This window comes from Tenebrio molitor, chromosome 9, assembly GCF_963966145.1.
Source record: "Tenebrio molitor chromosome 9, icTenMoli1.1, whole genome shotgun sequence".
NCBI classification, from domain to species: Eukaryota; Metazoa; Arthropoda; class Insecta; order Coleoptera; family Tenebrionidae; genus Tenebrio; species Tenebrio molitor.
This window is the reverse complement of record NC_091054.1, coordinates 3,752,740-3,774,549: the sequence shown is the minus strand read 5'-3', so window position 1 is coordinate 3,774,549 and position 21,810 is coordinate 3,752,740. Positions and strand designations below refer to the sequence as shown.

Below are 21,810 nucleotides of genomic sequence, written 5' to 3'. Positions count from 1 at the left end.
TTTATTAGGATTTTGTTGGCAAAAACCCGTCGAAAAGTTTAATCAGTTGAAATTAATGATGCTTTACATTTTAACAGATTAAAAATATGCCTAAATTATAAACACTGGTCATGGACACAAATAAATACGAATTTAGATATGCAACCAGTAATACACACCAAGCAGGAAAGTTTACTTTATGATTCTTTTTGGGACTAATTTAACATTGTGATGGTTCAAATAAAGATAACATTGTTGTTTTTATGACTCATTTTTATTCTATTTTAATTTACAACGTACTTGAAGGGTATTATCAGTATTTTTTTTAAATTTTATTGCTACTAGTTCAACAACGTGATTTGTTAATTAATTTTCAATTATTAATCAATTATTATGAATTATTACTCCACTTAAGTGGTACCATTAAACTCACGTATCATTAGGTGATAATTACGTGGAAAAATTCCTGCTGTCGAAGTACTGGTTAAAATGTGATTGCGATGGTTTTATAATTTTTTTTTTTAATAGTGGTACTTTTGTTCGTCTAAAGATATTGCACAACATTTTTGCTTTTCTGAATCTTCTCGTAAGTACCATTTTGATACTCGGTACAATTTTTTTGTGTGGACACGGAATCTTGGCCACAACTGACATTTAACTGACAAATATGTGTGAACTGGCCTTTATTGAATATAACCCAACTTTTGACTCGATAATGCTATTTCCCTGCTTTTTTGATGTCACAATAAAAACTTCAAAGTGATTTTTAATAATTGTCATTTATTAAGGACACTAATGATTGGTTTACATATTTTTTTTTAGAAATGTCAAAAAAATGTTGGCCAAGATTCCGCGTCCGGAATAGTACCTTATTGGTATAAACTAAATGAAAAAACTCGTGTCTTTATTAATGTCAAAGTACTACATCACTCAAACGGTAAATTCTGAGTCCAGTAGCTCTCCGTGGAGGAAAACCCAGCCCATGGGTTACGGTGGAAATCTGGTCTCATCGAAGGGACTCTTCGGGTTATATAATCGGGCAAACTTATGGCAACATTTGCGGTATCGACAAATTGTACTGGAACCGGTCTTTCAGTGGTGGTTTCAAATCTGACAGGGACAATGTTCACTGCAGGAGGAGTTACTTCGGCTATTTGGGTAAAATTGAAGTATCCTGCTTGATTGGCAGGCCATGGAGCTCCAAGTGGAACGATTTGGTGAACAAGGTCATCAGGACTGACAAAATAAGACAGTGCGGCAAATACGGGGCGATCTAAAAAATATCAAAAAGACTTGAGTCGTTTTTCTAATTCTCTTACCTAAGTAGTACAAAGACAGTAGTAATAATAGAGTCTTGGTTAAACCCATTTTGAACCTCACTGTAAGCTTAGCGACTGGTTACTGGAGTGGTCTCTGAAGAACGGTACTTATTATCATTACACTTATCAATTTGGTCGTTTTAAATCGCTTTTGGGGGCTTGATGGTTTCGTAAAAAATTCCAAATAGCTGTTAAAAAGTGAATCCCATTTGTTATTATCTTCCGGTTATGAAGAGTACTATGTTTGTTTGACATTTGCAGGTTTTGGCATGAATATATCAGCTGCACCATCAATGTTTCAAACAATTTACAAAACCTTCTAAATTTAGCTTCCTGCTATAAAAAGTAAAAGCACACTCGCCTCACGCTCACTTTCCCACAATCATGATCCTCCTGTTCATCTTCACGATCGTCGCATCCCAGATAAGCATCATCTCGAGTCTCGACTGTTATTTTTGCCAATCGCAGTCGCAAGACTCGTGCTACTACGCTTCTGGAACTCTGCCAAAGAGGAAATGTGAAGAGCCCGGCACGTGCATCGCTTACGAACAAGAGGGTGAGTCGGGGTTTCCCCCAGACTGTCATAATTCTCTTGTTGTAGTTGTAACGAGGAACGGCGAGTACACCAAGACCTTCCGGGGTTGTCACAACTTGCCCGACCTGGACGCTTGTTCGGTTCTGATGCGCGAGGTGAGGCAAAAAGGGGGCGACTCCAAAAGGGGTAGATCTTGCAGAGTCTGCCGCGAGAATTTGTGCAACGGTGCAGCGAGACTGCACCGTCCGGTTGCATTGTTGGTTCTTGTGGTGTTGCGTAAAGCCGTTGCGTAACCCCATGTGTGTTTATTTACTTTCACTACCACCAACGAGAGGAGCGACCTTAGCGGCATCCGTTATCTCCCTCTTTTTCGGAAGATGGTCAGTTTTATGGGCGAATACCGGTGCAAGTAGAGCTGGTATTTCAATAATATGTAAATTTGTTGCACAAGGCCGTAAAGGTTTCCAGGTTATGTAAAATACCAATCAGTTAATAGACAGTGAATTTGGCAAATGGTTGTGGGAAAATTTCACAGCACAGAGCAGTGAGTGAATCCGTCGTTGCCTGTGGGCGATGTTTCTCTATGGTTTCTTGTTCTCCACGATTTTATTATCCCATTTGGGTGAGTGTTCGTAACATGTGTTCTTCGCTGGTGCGACCTTGATCCGGGTCTGTGCTTCAGGAAATCCGTTGCAGTGCTACAAATGCAGTGGGTCTTCGAGGAATGCCGACAAAGCGGATAAGGCGTGCGTTTATGGTTACTCCAACGTGGAGAAACAGGAATGTCCCTACGATCATGTTTGCTCCACTTACCAATACGAAAGTAAGTCTGTTTTTTGATGCGTTTTATAATTAGAACGGGCAAGGTCGCCGATCGTTATCGCTTATCAGAACCACCATGATCTGATAAGTGACGAGTTTTCTGACGATTAATCTCAATGCCGGGACGGGAGGACAACTGGGGACAAATGTAAATCACTTCTTCTTTGCCAAAGCTTTCGTTCTCCACCACTCAATTCCCAAAACCTGCACCAAATGGTTGTCCAAAATCAAAAAACCAAAAATCTCAGCTGTATCTTCAAAACTTTCGTGAATCCAAACTGGACCATGGCTCCAATTATCTGTCGCGTTTACAAAATTTTTTGTTTATCGTAAAAGTTCAAGAACGTGTGGATGTGTCGAAATCGAAGAGATTTGCAACAGACTTGTACTACAATTTTTATTAACAAATAAAATGCTTGGAGAGCGTTTCACATCAAAACAGTACCTATCAATTATTTCTGAGGTCTGGGAAAAATGTTTTTTCTTCGGCGCGACAACATAACTCGTGTCTGATTCATTCACTTTCGTTTTAAATGTCAACTGTTGAATCAGTTTTGATTGTCTGTTCAAGATGGAGGTGATGTTTTGAGGTGAAACGACGGGTCGAGTAAATTGTGCTAAAATTAGGAAAATAATTCTCTTTTGACGTTTTGTTTGCTTTCACTCGGCAGTTTATTATAGAAAGATGAGATAATTAAGTGATGTGTTTATCTCGAGGGAAATCATATATACTGAGCGTGAAGCGGGTTTGCGAGTGAATATAAAAGTGTTAACGAAACATTTTGACGAAAAAATATTCCAGATATAATAAATATTAGGTGTTGCAATAAATATTTATACAGATACTTAGTCATGTTGTTTACTAAACGTCAGAAAAACAGTTTTAGGAGTGTACCTATGTTTTTGAAATATTTGCACTTATGTATCTGTTGCAACTAATTAGACATTTTAGTACTTTTTTAATATGAATTTTTTTTGACAAAACATTATTTTTCTTTGTCTTTGTCTAGATGATGAAAAGTGTATTCAGTGGGCAAAAAAAAAAATTGCACGGTATTCGTGTGATAACGGAAGAAGGTTACTAGAGCAAGAACATGTTCTTGAGCCGGTTCTTACTCTTGATCTGTCACCCCAGAACAAGTATAGGACATGATGGGTTGTCGTTGAGACTTCTTGAAATCTTGACACACTGTATTATAATAAAACAAATATTTTCACCCAGTAGTTTAATTTTTTTTTCGGTGGTAATTTTTTTTCTAAATGAGGAACAATTTTTTTTTTAATTAATAAATGTGTGTTTTATACCTCGGTGGTGGAAATATTGGTTAATAATACTGACGGGGCAATATTTGTAGAAAAGCTAAATGAAAGATTTTAAGAGAACCAGCCACGATGCTCTGGTTAGATTAGTCCTATTGAAGAAATGTGGTACTCTTTTAACTGTACCAAACATCAGAGGCTGAAGAAGTTGGGAAGTTTTTCAAACCGTAAATACTAGTAGGTATTCTCTGTTTCTGAGCCCGATGCCGCTAAGCCATAAAACGACCAAAGCCCTGACAGGTTCCAGTGCGTCCAAAACATTTCATGAATACAACATGTTACAAATCAACTTTTTGGGTTTCCTGCTCTAAAGTACATACTTGTTTTATAAATGATAACTGTTCCTAGCAATGATAAGTATCAGTATAAATGTATCTTGTCTAAGCAGATGTGAATAGAAATGTGAAAATTGAAATTTGGTTTTCTTTTGCACCACCTTCAAAACAGTAGCTGTGTTGTCCAAATGCATGTGATGCTTATAAAATGGGTATAAAATGCATAGTGTAAAATTATAATACGAGTATATTGTATCGTAAGGCAGTAAAGTGCATCTTTTCATCTGCGGCTTTGCGAGGAAAATAATTACACGAGGGATGAAAATACACTGCAGTCCTGTGGTAGATAATTATGTAATTTTTTGGACGACCAAATGTATCTAAATATTTAATCGTCAAAGACACAGCAAAATGGGAAATAATAGATTTTTTCTACTCTTATTGTATAATAGTGTTCATTACCCACGACCCGTTGAATAATAATTTCAAAACTCACGACAATTTGTATAATAATGAAACTTATTTATCAATTTCTCTTCATAGTCGTAGAAAAAGTATTGTATTCTACTCGCGGGTAATGCCTATTGCTCCTCAAGAGTAATAGCCATCATTACCCACTCGTTGAATAATATACTATTTCTTCTTGGTCATAACATGAATGAATGGCGCATAACGTTATTTCACACTTTAGTATACTCGTATTTGCACAGCTATGTTTTGTTTAATTTGGTAAAAGAAAAAAACAAAAAAAAATGTGATGGAAACGTTTGAGAGTGCTTCATTATCACTTTCACCACCATATTCACTCATCTTATGAAAGTAATTGTAAATGTGCACATTCCAAAATCGTCATAGTTTTTTAATTTAGCGTCACGTAAGTTACATAATGACAATAGAGAATGAACGCTATCTGATACAAATTTTCTTTTCTTATTATTCTTTTGTAATACATAATTTTATTTTATTGAGACAAAGATAATTTGTGTATAGAGCACTTTTTTTACGCATGGGCTTGCAACATTATGTACTATTATACACATGTTGCGTAATATGTAGTATATTATGCAACTAGATTATAAACGGCACTTTAGTCACGAGTGTTTAATAAACGAGTGTCTAGAGAAGCATACTGTACTTTTTCTACTGATGCGAAACTGATAAACGTCAATTGACAAATGACAACTAACTTGATTTTGAGTGTCACATGATTTTTGCGATTAAAATAGCTGGAGCTAACTTTACCCTGTGACTAAAAAGCCCATTGCTAACTTCACCTCGTGACTAAAGCGCTCAAAGTCACAGCTTGTTAGTTAAACGTCATGGAAACATGCGATAAATGGCATTTTAAACCTAGGAGTAGAAAAAAGGAATATATTTATAAATTTGATTAAAATTAAAATGATTTCAGTTAGGTAGAATAGTCAGTTCTATGTTGATTTTTTAATTGCAAAATCGATTAAAAAATTAATAAAAAAGATGTTTTTTAAACATGCTACGACTAGTTTTGCAATTGGTGACACATTAATTCTGTAAACAACATTTTAATGTAGATAAGTCAGTTCCACTAAAATGCAGTGATAACATAATATTTATAACTATGCCTCAATTATGAAAGTTAATTGTTTATTATTAAATGTAGAGGTCAGAGATCCCAAAGATATGAAATAATCCTAGAAATTAATGAGTAATATGTAATAATTTATTTTTGACACATTCTAATTTTTCACTTTTCTTATCACGTTGCTGGTGACAGTTTTTAAAAATATATCTAATTAATTGTTCCAATTGTCGCAACAATTTATTTAAAACATTACCCTTTGAGGAAGTCATTATTTATTTAAAATTTCACACGCACTTTTTTTATTGTAACTATATCGCTTATTTACTTATTCATAATTTATTTGTGTACATAAATATCCGGTAGACTGTAAAATTATTCTGTTCAAACATTTTTGCAAATTAACACATTCCAAGTTGACTAATTAGTACATTTAATGATTGAACGTTCAAAATAGCAACTTTTTAAAAATTCTTTGGTTTTTTACACTCTGTAAATATAGTGCTTTTAACTAAAAATTTGCATAACAGAAAGTGAACTGAATCACATGGTTGTCAGCATAATCATCATTCTCATCAACACTGTTTACTGTACCAGGTGGTGCTTAAACTTTTTTCCACTTAGTTAGAAAAAGAAACCTGGTGTAAAGTCAACTCAGGCACGAGTAATGATGATCCTTTAGGGACTTTAGTTACGCCGGAAGTGCATTCACTTTTTGAAAATTAACTGTACTATGTTTTGTGAGGAAAATTTTTGACTCTTCTGAGGTATAATGTGATTCGTTTAAAATGTCAAGAATCTGAGGTACCAAATGCGCGCCCAGATAATTAAAAGAAACACCAATACAACTCCATCACGAGTGTGGTGCTAGAGCTCTTGGATTTTCTCATGGGCTATGAGTCAGTAGTCGACGTTTTCAGTTTTCATTTACATATTTTTTACTGGGTTATCGGTCCGCCTTTGCGCAGATATTTCCAAGGTCACAGCCCAGGAGAGAATCCAAGATCTCTACCTACTATTAAATAAATTTCGCGTTTCCACGTTATTTTTTTTTTTTTTTGGGAACATTTTGCTAACTTTAAAAACTTAATATAAGTTATGTCCACAAAGTTTTGTAACTGAAAAATTAATAAAAATAAAAATGATGTGGTTTTGATTTGAACCCATTGGAGTCTGGTTTAGTCTTTCGATATTACATAAAGGAAAAAACTGCAATTTAAAACAGCCGGAACTGCCATTTATCATAATTAGAAACGGACCTGCAGTAGCTACATGTGTGACGCCTCACTTTCAGTTTCCATCCACGGCCTGATAAAGTCGAGCGTGACGATCCGAGGCTGTCAACCGTTCGACTTCGTCGAAGACTGCGACGACCTCCTCGACGACATCCGTTCCTTGGTGTACCCAGCACGAGTGCGCGAGATAAATTGCTACTCGTGCTCGTCGGATCTCTGCAACTCCTCATCCAACATCTGAGTAATTTTCCGCCCGAAAAATCCGTGAAGGCTATGATTTTATGACATGTAATATATGACCCTTGTACATAAATGCGTTGTTACCGTACGCGTGACTTTATTTTTTCAAAAATTTCCTCCAACTGGGTCAGTCGAGCGATAAGGAAGGCGGTGGCGAGGAAGTGCCCTCGAGACGCGACCGGAACCCAGGTGTCTGGAGGATGTTTGCGCAATTATCGGATAGGTTATAAATAACTGTCAACAATGTCACATGGTTGGTTAAATAATGGGAAACAAAACATATTAATATTTTTACGGCGACGGATCATTTCAAATATTTGGAATGATTGTTGTTTACAAACAAATACCTAAATAACAATAAATAAATGTTTGGTTGCCACTGGTTGGTTTAATTAGTTTAAGGTTAGTGGGGTATGTATATACGCGCACAGATTTTGTTATTGTTTTTTAATGGATTCTGTTAATTAGCTTCGACTAGTCATCTCGTAGCGCGCTCCATGTCTTGATGACTAACTTTTTTCAGTGTACAGAGTGTCCCGTCTAATGACAATGATTCGTGTCGTGACGATTTTGGTCATCTCTGGGCTACTGGATCTGGGTGAGTTGCTTTTTGATTTTTGAAAAACCGCTTCGGGACCGCTGGACTACTTTTTTGACCTGGTCACGATCGCGAGGTGGGAGCTGTCGATAAGATCTATCGATTTGATTATTTCCGTGATCGATTTTTTTTTAATTATACATTCGGAACGTGTTTGTGCTGAATATTAATTGCCAAATAGTTCACCTTGTTGTTGGGCAATTATTTGGTTAACATTGAAATTTTTATTTATGACCTATAAAACAATAAATGTCGTAAGGCAGTTTAAGGAACCCATTTCGTACGAATTCCTTCTCAGATACTGTCCCATTACTTCAAAAATAAATGTTCTGCGGCACTAGGACGAATGTCAAATTTTTCCTTTAATTGTGCACAGAATCAGATTTATTGATAACATAAAACAATAAATTCTCTCGCTTGGAGGAAGCATCTTGGGTTTTATTTGAATTCCTCGACGAACACTGCTGTATCATTAAAATATTAGTGTTGAATAAAAATTTACGAGCGGTCAGCGCACCCTGAAGTTCTCACAGTTGACAATGAAGGAATTTCAAAAATTTCTACTTGTACCATGTCGATTTGTCGAGTTTTCTCATCATTGTTAGGCGAAGGTGCTAAAATATTTTCACGAAGTTGATGATTTACAATGGCGTTGTGTAAAGTCAACACAAAGGTTTGGCATGTCCATAAAGTAATATTCTTGTTTTCGGAATATCACTCTCACTAATTTATCTTGACTGTTTTCAGTGAATCTCACATGTACGCCTTTCATGGAAACACTTGCCAAAACAAAAATTTCACTATTTTTGATTTTCTACCTCAGGAACAAGATTTTTGCAACTTTCAACAACTTGCTCGAGATTTGAAAATGACAAAACACGCGTTGTGTATTTTAGTTTGTGGAAAAACAGAAATCACAGGACAGTTCAGGACATTCTATTCCTATCCATATCTCTTTCATCCACCTTATCTCCTTTCCATCTTCATTCAGTACTTCTCCCTGTTCCTTTCTCTTCCTCTATCTCATTTCGCTACATCTCTTCCACATGTGCTCAGTTGTCTCTCTCTCCTCATGGGACATTCTGCATCTTCTTCCTCTCCTTCCATCCAATACCTGTTTCCTCTCTCCTCGTTGCCCCCATCTAAATCTCCCCATTATTTTCCTTTCTCTTGCACTCTTCTCCCCAGGTACCTACTCCGGAATTTCCTCTGTCATACATCTCTCATACTTTCTATTGTATCTGGATTCTTTGATTCTTTCCCTTCTTTCTTGCTTGTTTGCTCTACATTCATCCATCTTCCTTTTGCTCTTAATCTTTCCACTTCTTCACTGGTATACCCGTTTCTCTGATAGTATTTCTCTCTCTCCGTGTTCTTTTTCCTTTTTCTCCTGCAGTCTTCCCTTCCGTCTCTTTCTGTTTCCCGCTTTCACTTTCAGCCTATTCCTCTTGCACTCTTCCCTCCCTATGTAACCTGGCGTTTCTCTGTCCATTCCTAGCACTCCTCTCAAATATTTTTCTTGCACTTTCTCTACCTCTTCTTGTTCCTTCCATCTCCAGATCTCTACCCCTTACATCAATATACTCTCTATCATTCTCTCAAACATCATCATTCTCCCCACTTTCTCTCTCCTATTCCCCAAACACATCCCACTACCTTATTTGCTTTCCTCACTATCTCTCTGATATGTGCCTTATCCGTGGCTCTTTCACTGAATGTGCAACCCAAGTATTTGAACTCGTTTACTTCTTCCATGTTCCCTCCTTCCCTGTTCCACTCATTCTCTTCACTACTTCACTCTTTTTTTTTCGTCTTCTCAATATTCACTTCTAGCTTTTTCTTACTTTTCTAGCTTTTTGTTACTTTATTGTGAAAGTTACATGAATGACCTATGATCTGTCAAAAGTTTGGTGTGATGATACCTTTGATTTCTCTTTTTAGCAACGGACTGTGACAAAACAATACTCAATAAAATCGAGAGTTTCATAATTTTTGTTTCAGCAAGTCTGTGATTTGTCAAATCATCAATTTCGAATGATTTTTTGTTTGTTCGTCAATAAGAATACTTGAATGTTCTAACTTGTAGAAGAGGACACATTTTCTTCTTTAAACCATTTTATTATGTGTAGCACGTTCCAGAATGTCACATACGCACTTCCGTACAAAATAAGATCGAATCGTTGATTTTAAAAAGAGTGGATGTATGAAGTAAGATAAATTAAAATTGTGACACTCTCCAACGAACAAAATGTCGTCAAATATATAAGAAAACATGTTAATTATTCACATAACGGGCGTTCAAAAAAAAAACTGTTATTATTACAGTTCTAAAAAAGTGAATCCTCAAGGTCACGCTATCGCCATTTGCGAATGAGGCACAATACTGGCGTATCGAAATGATATTGAATAAAATTTCTCAAGTACTGTTGTCAGCACTTACGTATAATCGATTATAAATGATTATTGATTTTATTTACCTTTACGCATATTTTTTGGATTAATTTAAAATGAAGTTGATTTCGTGATATAGATTTGAAGTTTTACATTTTGCGCTTGGTGCAATTTTTTATCTCCTGGTGGACACATGTTACGACTCAATTCAAGGTTTGTTTTCATATTTAAACAGCCGTAAAAATATAGAATAGCCATTTTGTGTTTTACGTGTTTCTTGACCTAACGACTATAACTTCATATTTATAGAAATTTTTTATTTATGTTTTGCATTACATTATTTTTTCCCTTTTAACTCATTCGTGAACGCTTTTTGCTTTTCATTGCTTTGCAACCGAATACTGCGCCCTTGAGCTGTGACATTATATAAAAATAATAATAGTTCGAAATATATCATATGCTTTTTTGTATATCGTAATGAAAGTGGCACTTTTTTATACGCAAAATCGTAGTGAAAGTAGAACTTTTTTACACGAAAAATCATAGTGAAAGTAGTACTTTTTGCATCATTTTATTCCATCTCGTTGGAGATGATTGTCAAAGCATACCTATTTTTTTGGTGTAATTTTTCATAAATCCTTTTAAACCAAATTTCTCAATTTACATCAATATGCAAAAAATAGTGTGTACAACACGTTATGAAAGTCTCTTTTTTTTCACCTACTTACTTGATTAACTCGGGCTACGCCCTCGTTAATCAATCTGCAAATTCATGAAAAAAAGTATGACTTTCATAACTAGTTGTACAAATAACAATTATTTCGGATTCCTGATTACATTTTTCTTTAAACGTAAAAGAGCAATTAAAAAAAAAAATGTTTTTCCTTCTCTGTTCTTTTCTTCCTCTTCCATTTCTCTTTCATCCATCTTATCTTCCTTCCATCTATATTCAGTATTTCTCCCCGCTCCTTTCTCTTCCTCTCTCTCTCACCTTCTTTCCTCTCCTTGCATTCAGGTCCTTTTTTCTCTCTCCTCATTTCCACATTTGAATCTCACCATCATTTTCCTTTCTCTTGCACTCTCTTCCCAAGTACTTTGGAATTTCCTCTGTCATACACTTCTCATACTCCCTGTTGTACCTTGATTCTTTGATTCTCTCCCTTCTTTCTTGCTTGTTCGTGTTTTTGTCCCTTTCACTCAGCTTTACATTCTTTCATCTTCCTTCTGCTCTGAATCTTTCCACATCTTCACTGGGATACCCGTTCCTCTGGTAGTAATTCTCTCTTCTTTCCTTCTTCTCCTTGTTCTTTTTCTTTTCTCTCCAGCATTCCGTCACTATCCTGTACTCTTCCCTTCCTCCATTTTGTCCTCAAATTTTGCCACTCTCTTTCCCGCTTTCACTCTCAGCCCTTTCCTCCCTCACTATGTCAATCTCTCTCTCAAATATGTTTCTTACACTCTCTCTACCTCTTCTTGTTCCTTCCTAGATATTCCTAGACATTCTATACAGGGTGATTTATAATAGGTGTAAAAAACTTTGACATCGTGTTCATGAAGTCATTTTAAATATAGGTCGTATTTTGTTTATTTACAGAACTACATCAAATTTAAACATTATTTAAAGTACAACTTTAAAAAATAAATAACTAGAAAAATAAATCTATGAGAAAAAATTCCCTATAACAGTTGTTCAAAATGCAGTAAAACGTCTATCACGAAATCTTCTTCTAGACACCTGAAGACCATTACCATCAGCTAGTTATAATTGTTTCACAAATTAAGTTTCATAATTATTTCAGTAAAATTTATATTTGATGTAGTTCTGTAAATAAACAAAATAGGACCTATATTAATATAACATTTTTTTCTTAAAATGACTTCCCGAACATGATGTCAAAGTTTTTTACACCTATTATAAATCACCCTGTATATGCAAAATGGTTTTAAAATATTTCTTTTAAATAATTTTGTACATTAAAAGTCCTCGACAAGAATAACTAACAGAAAGAAATTATTGGAGAAGCTGTGTATTTGATTATGTATTATTTTTAGGTGCAGTGAAATTCTTTTTGGGATTATTAAAAAGTTCCTAAAATAACTTTATTATATTTGGAAGATTAAATTAAAGATAAATACATAAACTTACAAATTAATGGTTGATATAACAAAGCAGGGAGTCAATGTAGGTTTATGATCATTGATCAGAACATGTCCTTGAACTAAAAAATGTTTCATAATTTTTTATTTATTTAAAAATAAAAAAAAAATTGATAATATCCCATATCAGTAGATTTTTTACTCCGATTTCTCAGGCTTGGAAACTGAGCCACTATCATTAAAATCACATTAGATTTTATCACCAGCTGACACAGCTCACGCTAGTGTACCTTACGTGTAATCAGCACCGCACGCATAAGTAAACACACGTTGATCTTGAGTTTAAGGGAGCAAGGGTGCACTTGCACAATTCGCATTGATTTAACCCAGATGAAACGCACCGCCTCTCCAAACATTTACTTAGTAAATTTTCCCTAGACGCCGTGTACTAATTAGTCTCTTTAAGGCGTGTGCATACGATGCTACGTGTGCACATCGGAAGCGAGCAACAGCCAGTACGAATACGACGCCTGTCTTTACGGCGACGAGAGGTACCTGAGGGCCGTCACCTGCACCGAACCCTCGGTCTGCACCGCCTACCACTACCAAAGTAAACAACAATCCTGCGCGATTTCGCAAATTCTCTTTTCCTTTCCAGCGCTGATCCCCGGGTCGCTGAACCAGCTGAGCACCAGCAGGGGATGCCAGGCGTTGCGTTACGGTGCTACGTGTGAAGACATCTTCAACGACTTGAGGAGGACTGGGTCGGTCTTGCCGGGGCAGCACATTTGTACGACTTGCAGCGAGGACCTCTGCAACGAAGCGCCGTCTCCTGGGGGATCGGTGCTGTGCGCGATGACGGTAATTGTGTGGTTGGTGCGGTGAACTGACGTTTCGACTCGATGCATCCTCAGCGCTTACTTATTGTAGATTTGCTAACGGTCTTAATAAAACTTAACCGAGTTTCTTGTTTGAATGAGTCAAGGAGACTTTGGTTCCTTAAAGAGTTTATCTAAATATTTTTTATACGTATATAAAATAAATTACACAACTCTGATAAGCTCCAATGCAAATTTACTTCATTGAAGAGGTGACTGGTTCAGCGCGAGCTTTATACTTTCTTGGTGATGGCTCTTAAAGTGATTTGTGCTGTTTTGGGTGTGGTGGCTTTTAACAATCTCGACTCAGGTATATACAGGGGGGCCCCGATTGTCACTCTCCCTTCTGACGTTGTGTTTCAGTGACAACTTTGGAATGCTACTCGTGTACAGCCTCTCTAGGGAACAATTTCAGATGTGAGAATTTATCTTACAGCGGTGGAAGTTTACCCTACTACACTTGCATGTACGGAGATGCGGTCTGCGCAAAGTACATAATCGAATGTAAGTACCCTGCTTCACTGACTTAAACAAGACCTGACCAATCGCCTTGCAGATGGTGACTCGCTGATGATTCACCGCAGCTGTCAACACAGAGACATCTGTGCCATCTTGGCTTCCAAATACAACAACTACTACAGTAAACTGTTGGACTGTCAAACCTGTTCTGACCACAACTACTGCAACACAAGCAACCTCCTCAAGTTCTCGCCACTCGTAGCCATCATCCTCTTCACAATCACCAAACTCTTGATCAATTGATTGTTACAATTTGTTTGAAATAAATTTTGAACCATCGCTGAGTATTTCTCGATCAAGTGAAATATTTGCAAACCTTGCGCCATTTTTGTTGTATTAACAATAAACAAGTCACTTTGTTTACATAATACCAAATTTTTTTATGTTTACCACCAAAACAGTATAAATTCTATGGTTTACCCTCCACGAGCTCAGTTAAAACAAAGATGGCTTTGAAACTTTTCGTGTTGGTCTTGTTGTTGGTGGTCCACAAAGGTGAGTTTCTTCTTGGTGGTACCAGTTCAGACACAATTCTTCTAGGGACTTCTTTGAAATGTTACGACTGCGACGGCTACAAAGGTCAGCAAAATCCTTGCGAGGACCTCAAGGATAAAGACACAGTTTCGACGGAACACTGTGATGGAGACGAAGTCTGCGTCGTATACACTTTCAAAAGTACGTTCTCGCTCCTTCAGGACTTCACTAATTGGTTTTTCTAGATCCTCTCACTGGTACTGAAAAGATCTCGAGGTCCTGTGGCTCCAAAGGTATTTGTGACACGTTGAAGGGCAAGGATACGGAGTCGAATAAGTTGTTGGATTGTGACACTTGTCACAGTGACCTTTGCGGTTCTGGGGAATTTGTCAGCGCTTCGGTGGTCACACTGGTACTTTCATTGATTCTAGGCAGTTACATTAATTGAAATATTTTATTACAATAAACGAAGCTATAGTTAATGCAGTTGGTAATTTGAGTGGCGATGACGCATTGATGCACAGATCTTGTGGACACAAGGTACAACCGAGTAGTACCTTGTTTTCGGTGAAGACGGCGTTTTTGACGTCATCGCAGTTGTCGCCAAGGGTCCTGCATCCTCGATACGTAATGTTGCGATCGTCTAGAACAAGGACAATGCGGTCTTAAGTAAACAAGAAAATGGGTGGGTACTCGGTACTTACTCAGCGAATAGGTGTAGCTGAGGCAGTTTATTTCGGCACCGGAAGTACTGGTGCAATAGTCTGTTACTTTGTCGATCGGATTAGCACAGTCTTGGTTTGTTGAGGTTGAGCATTTGTAGCATTTAGTAGCGGATAGTACTAGTAAAGGTCACAAAGTAGCCAAAAGTTTTTACAAGAACAATGACAGACTTACCTGAATGAGAGTGTAACAAAACACACAACACAAGTAGCGTAATAACCATTTTTGTCATGATGGAGTACCTTTCAGCTGACATCACCAATAGTAACTGTTTGATTAGTCAACTGAAAATCGTTTATTCAAATATGTGATGATAAGTAATCTTATCTATAAGTCTAAACGAGAGAGGAAAACAAACCAGAGTAAGATCTGTGTTGCTTCCGGTTTTTTTTTTTTTTGGGTCAACAGAATAAAATTTCAAATGTCCAAAGGACTCTTCAGTCCTGATTCAAAAATGAAACATCACGATAATTCAACGAAACAATCTTTATCAGCTTGAATGATGTGTTGTTGATTACATTATTTACAAGTTTAGATAAAAATTTTACTTGGTGTTATTTTTCGGTTGCAATAAATACATCGTTGACAAGTTTTTAATGCACGTCTTTGTCACAACGTTATCTTTCGGGTTTTTCGCTCGTAAAATATTCTAGAAACATAAATTCCAGTAAGTCATAAAAAATAATCTAAATCATGAAATGACATAATATTATATTGATTTTTTTTCACTTTTTGTAGTAGAATTAAAACCTGTTGACATCACAGATAAGAACTATAGCTCTCACAAATCCAAATGTCAAATTTTAATTCCCTAAAGAATTACATATTATAAAAAGGTTTGTGGGTAAAGAGGTACAAAGGTATAGTCGTTTTCAAGGACATCCGTGCTGTCAGTGTCATTTTTAATATGTTGGTGCAGATTGTACACACAAATTCATAACCAGTATTCAGAGTATAAGAAAATCCTAGTTAAAAAAATGTCAAACAAGAAATTGAGGTTATGGTAAAAGAAAATTTACATTTCGTGAAACGTCAACAACAAACGATAAAACTCAATCTTCAACATGGTGTAAAACATGGTTAAACAACGAAGTCATCCTCGGAATCCGAATCAGACTACATTTTTTATCGGAAATGATAAATAATAATTTGAATTTGTCAATTTGCCGCGTCAAGATAAATTGCCAAATTAGGAAATTCAAAATTACTAAATTGAAACAGCAAGTGATGCCAACATACTGTCATACTGACAGCACGGATGTCATTGAAGACGACTATAAAGTCTGTTTTTTTATAATTAATTGTCAAAGTGTTGTCAGGTTGGTAGAAAATTCGAAACAGTGAATTTTATAAATCACGTTTGAAATATTGACTTTTGAAATTGTCACCGATTGTCACATTTGACAATTTAAATTAAACACGTGTCTCACACTCATAAAAATATGCAACATAACCTCAATAATGATCGGGGGGAAATCTAGGGTGAAATTGAGATAGCACTGGACCAAATGTCAATGATTTTTAATATATAGTTTGGTCTTTTTCTGTATTTTGACACTGGCAATTGATTATAAAAAAAACGGAGTACAAGTAACCTGCGTTCAGAAAGTAGTTCGTTTGGAGTAGCCTGTGCATTTTTGAACGCCCGTGACGTTTCGTTCATTTTCGTAGGTTTCATTTTAGGTTATGTGAGCTAAGTAATGATAAGCGTGCTCCAAACTATTCCCAAGCCAAGGTCGTTTCACATTTGGAAACGTAATCCTCCATTTAACAAGTAAATATTATTTCACCTTATCTAAATTGCCGTAAGTATAAAGTAGTGTTTTTAATACTAACTTTGGAGTGACACAAAAATGCAAACATTTTGAGAATGTTGAGATTGCAGATACGTTGTTTCTAATTTGCAGTTTGTATTTTTCCGTAGATTTTGGAAAAAATACATTAATCAAAATTAATTCAAATTGCATTTTTTTTATACTATTGATACAACATAATAATCATGTCATAACTGTTTCGAAATGTCATAATTCGTGAGTCTTAAAAGAAGTAATGAATGAATCTTGATAATGAAAGTGATGAAAATACTCGCGGGTGATGGCTATTACGCACTCGTTTGACTGTGCCTCGTGAGGGATAGGCTGCATTACACGCTCGTTAAATAATATACTATTTCTTAACTGGTTAAAGTGATTATTTACCTATTAGGTTAGGAAACCATTAGTGATAGCTGATAGAACAAAAAATACATAATAAAATTTGGATTGGGGATGTAGAGTCTTTATTATATCTCCATAACCCAGAAAAAATCAAAGATTACTTCTACAACACTTGATGCAATAAAAGTGCAACTGAAACTACACCCAATGAAAGAATTGCAACACTCGCCGAATTACACTCGTCTTGGTCGCAAACTTTGCATTCCTTCACAGAATCATACGGACTATTTTCGTACTGAGCCGCCAAAACACTGCAGATATTTTCCGGAGAGCAACTTCTATACAAAACTTCGGCGCCAGGATCTGTCATAAATACAGTTAAATTATCATTATCAGCACACAGGTGCAGGAAACTCCTTACGTTGCAAGATATAAGTAGCACAAACGCTTTGGTCGCAAGTTTTAGGTGGAATGTGTACCAAACTCCCACATTCTGTGTTTAGTGGCCCCGAACAAGTGTAACATTGCAATGATGCACCTGTAACAGTTTTAGTAACAAATAAAATGCAACACTTCGATGCTTACTTAATGTGAATTGTGCCAACAGGAAGCTCGACAGAAGAAGTACGTTTCTTGATGGAGACATTGTTGATGTTACTGAAGGAGTAACACGCGAAGATTTTCGTTTTATGAAAGGGGACATAATCCCAAAGCAAATTGTGTCGTTTGCTTTAATTTAGTTGTTAAGCTTGTGCGTGCGATTTTCGTAAAAATAGCTTTGAAATTGTTACGTTGTCACTTGTTTCGTGACTAACAATGAGATCTGGCGTCATGTTTTAAAATGGCGGCGTAATTTGATTGATTCCTCTAGATCTAGAGGGGATGATATATTTTGTTGTATTGCATATTGCATAGAGGCGGCACAGAACATAAAAGATTCATCATTGAATCTTACTTTCATAATGGTGTTTTCAGTAATGGAGAAATCTGTTACAGATTTTTCACTGGTTTATCGCTCCGCCTTCGCGCAGATATTTTCATGGTCACAGCCCATGAGAGAATCCAACCCCTCTAAAAAGTTTGTGGGTTTATCGATTCATTTTTATACATACTCCTAAATATTTTGTATAAAGTGGAATAAACTTGAGTGATTTATCACTCAAAACAAGACATGTTCAAACAATGACGTGTTTAAATAAATATAAGATAGGTATTTGCTTAAAAAAAATCAGATGTAGTAGCTACTATTTTCTTAAAAAGTTAGTAGAATATATTTGGATTGAAATGTATGTTTTTTCTGACACTGACTGAAAAAATAAACTTACACTAGGGATAAAAAGATACCATTTAGTCCCTTGTCATATAATGTGAGTACATGTACAGGGTGTCTCAAAATTCGCAAATTCCGAATTCAGAGCGTTGTAGGGGATCAATTCAGTAGTCCAAATATGGAAATTAAAAAAAAATCGGGACTCCTCCCACAAAGATACATTGGTCTGAAGGTGCACTCTTTCAAGTGCGTTTTCTTCAAATACAGGCTGAAAAGTTCAGTGTTTATTGTTATTTATGGTGTAGATGATTGTGGAAAATAATAACGTAAAACAATTTTTTGAAGAATAGCTACTTTGGAGCAAAAAAATCTTAAATTTTTGTAATTTTTCTTAAAAATGGAACGGCAACGTAGCTAGAATTGTATTTTGTCACTGTGGATATGAAGGCCGCTATGTATTGAACAAAATTAAAGTGCTTATATCTTCTTCAGGAAGAGCGAATTTTTTTTTCCAAGTATTTTTCGAGCTACACTGGGTCCTTCCCTACCACGCTCTGAATTCAGAATTCGCGAATTTTGAGACACCCTGTATATTTAGGTATACAGGGTGTTTAAAAAATGCCGCACCAAAATTATTGTACGGTGTTCAGAAGCATTTGGTAAGTGAGGAAAAAATATTTAAAAAATTCTTGGTCTTCATTTCTCTGCACAATGGAAGTTTTTGCAAAGGTCTTTTTTATTTTACACTACGACGCATAGTATTGTAAAAGTAACTACTTGACTATTTGACAACTGACAGTGCAAAGGAATGCTTTTTGATCCTAGTTACATGTTTAATATGAGTATCCTTCACACATTAAGGTGCGTCTATAAGAGATAGGTTAAAATTGGGATTTATATGATATCTATGTACACCAGACAGGTTTTTACAGCAAACAAACAATATTTGGCTTGGTTCGACAGTTATCCGTTAATCCCTGATAAATGAGTGTAGAGCCTCAGTCCTCGCCTAAAAATGTTGCAACCAACACACATTTTCTGCGTAACAGCGTTTCTCGTGATTTTCCACAGCCCTTCAGGTGAGTTTGTCCGTATCGATTCTCAAAATTCACCAAATTGTTCCAGTTGCTTCTGTTAAATGCTACAAATGCGAAGGTCCGCTCAATCTGGGCCTGAGCTGCGAAAATAATCTGAAAGAAATTCCAGTAATTGAGTGTGCAACGCTGGTCTGTTCTCATTATGTGGTCGGAAGTAAGTGTTTTAGATTTGTTTCGACTAGTTTTTGATTTGTTTCATTTTAGATCCTGGGAGTCAAATTTTAAGTCGAGGTTGTCGCCCAACAAACATATGCCAATCACTGGAAGATCAATATGCAACGAATCCGGCTGTTAGCGTGACAAGATGTACAACTTGTGACAGCGATTTGTGCAACTCTGCTAACACCGTTACAGCGACAGTAATTGTAGCAATAGCAATGCTGCTGCAGATTCTAAGTGGTTGGGTCTAGGTTATTTCAGGCATGCCAGTTGATCATATTTTTATTTAAAAATGTAACTATTTAATACTTATTTGCCATTTTCGGCAAGCAATGATTAATAAATCGTTTTTGATGTCATGGACTGAATTTATTATTCCAACCCCATCGTTCGTTCCCTAATTATATACATATTTTTAATATAGATTAATTCCCACGTACATCAAATGTGCCTGTTCAGCCAATCAGAGCGCTTGCTTTCATCCAATCAAAAATGTTTATTGCGGTAAAAACGTCCTACTACTCTGTCATCTGTCAAAAGTGATTAAAATTGCATGCTAATTCTGTCAGATACTCAAATTGTTTTTAATAACTGTATTATAAATAAATAATTACCTAACGTTAAAGCTTGTATTCTGGAATTAATCTTGCCAAAAATAACACGACCTAATTTTTAATATCTTCTGATATTCTCAATTTTCACTTAAACATTTTTGCTTTAGACAATATTTTTCGTTGATATTTGGACATTTTTATTCAAAGGCTATTCGAGCTAAAGCTCTCGGGCCTAACCAGAATAAAAATGCCCAAATTAGGTGTTATTTTACCTTCCAATAAATGTTATCTGGAGTTATCACTTTATCAGTTAATATTTGCGGGGTTGAATTCCATAAAACTGTGAAAAATATTTCTAAATTAGATATTTGTGACATAAGTGATGGAATCACAGAAAACTACACTTACTGTTCAAATTACTAATGAAATGCCTCAGTCATCTTTTTAAAACGCCTTAAATTCCTAAGCTATTAATCTTATTACAGAGTGAACCACCTTTGGTATTTGCTTAAAGATTTTAGTTACATATTTCAAAATAACATAAAAATATTGACTTACTCTTAGTTGAAGCAGTTTTTCCAAAAATTGGTAGAAAAACGTAAACAAAATTAATCGTTCTGCAAAAAACGTTGATAAGATTTCATATCTAATCTCGAGACCACATAACCCAGAAAGATGAACAGTTTTAATATATCCTTTTTTGTTATCTTAACATAGATATACAGGGTGTAACAGAAAAAAATGTATTTATTTTAGCTGGTAATAGTACCTACTCATCAATTACAACGTTTCTAAATAAAGTTTCTTGGAATTTGCAAAATTGAATTGCATTTTGTCCCCCCTTTTTATACCGAGATATGAAGACAAATATTTCACGCAGTTTCACCAATAGATTCTTGGGTTCTTTCTAATTTTTCTACAGTGTCTTGTAAATTATAAAACACTAGTGTCTTATGACCTTCATAACATATGGGTTGTGGATAAATGCATTCATTTTACTACGTACAAACGTACCACATAGAAGATAAGAATTGTGGATTATCAAGAAAGTATAAATGAGTGTAATTTTTGGCCCAGAGGAATTCTTGCTACTGATAATTAAATTTATATTTTGTGTTTGTGTTACGAAGCGTTTTCTTGTAAACAACTATTGCTGTACAAAAAATGTTTCTACTTAGAAAAGTACCACTTTTCTAAACGACTTGACATTTAGAAACACAGTAGATTTCTCTGTAGTACACAAAACTCTTTCACACATGGTTGAATTGTTGGTTGCATATACAATCTCGTCATGTGAATTAATATATACTGGGTGTTATTATTCGTTCACTCCTTAGTGTCCCTTCTCCACAATTATTTGGCCGAGTTGTGTTTTTGGTAAAAAAAAACTTTAAATGTATCAAATATTAGAAACGTCAAAAAATAGGGTTATGTGTGAACACACACTTGATTAGATTGTTTGGAAATTTTCTTTCTGTAAGAAAACCTGCTTTGTCACCTTGCTCCGGTTTGAAAAATCTTTTTCTCCCTACCGGTTAGAAATGTAGGCTGTGGATACCTCATTTGAGGTGAGAAAATTCAACTTTCTCGCTAAGGTAAGAAAGTGAATCA

The 21,810-nt window shown here is 35.7% G+C and overlaps 1 protein-coding gene and 1 long non-coding RNA gene across 4 annotated transcripts; one reads left to right on the top strand and one right to left on the bottom strand.

Moving 5' to 3' along the window:
• Window positions 1–1,310: 1,310 nt before the first annotated feature.
• On the top strand, window positions 1,311–14,726 carry LOC138137696 (uncharacterized). 2 transcript variants are annotated; one of them, XM_069057210.1, is made up of 10 exons: window positions 1,311–1,854; window positions 1,900–2,455; window positions 2,516–2,656; window positions 7,807–7,881; window positions 12,836–12,979; window positions 13,028–13,230; window positions 13,611–13,751; window positions 13,804–14,261; window positions 14,307–14,441; window positions 14,486–14,726. In XM_069057210.1, the coding sequence occupies exons 2-7, from the start codon at window positions 2,407–2,409 to the stop codon at window positions 13,611–13,613; spliced, it is 615 nt and encodes a 204-aa protein (XP_068913311.1). In that variant the 5' UTR covers window positions 1,311–1,854; window positions 1,900–2,406; the 3' UTR covers window positions 13,614–13,751; window positions 13,804–14,261; window positions 14,307–14,441; window positions 14,486–14,726. The 2 variants fall into 2 exon arrangements, with proteins under 2 accessions (XP_068913311.1, XP_068913310.1); XM_069057209.1 differs by having other exon boundaries at window positions 1,314–1,854; window positions 13,028–13,557.
• On the bottom strand, window positions 10,828–20,772 carry LOC138137698 (uncharacterized). Of its 2 annotated transcripts, none has more exons than XR_011161849.1 (9): window positions 20,758–20,772; window positions 20,608–20,706; window positions 17,705–20,539; window positions 17,541–17,657; window positions 17,162–17,482; window positions 15,138–15,247; window positions 14,945–15,082; window positions 13,422–14,883; window positions 10,828–13,367 (listed from the first exon to the last, which is right to left on the bottom strand). It is a non-coding gene; the product is annotated as an uncharacterized lncRNA (long non-coding RNA). The 2 variants fall into 2 exon arrangements; XR_011161848.1 differs by lacking the exon at window positions 10,828–13,367 and having other exon boundaries at window positions 14,676–14,883; window positions 17,705–20,175; window positions 20,260–20,539.
• Between the last annotated feature and the right edge of the window lie 1,038 nt (window positions 20,773–21,810).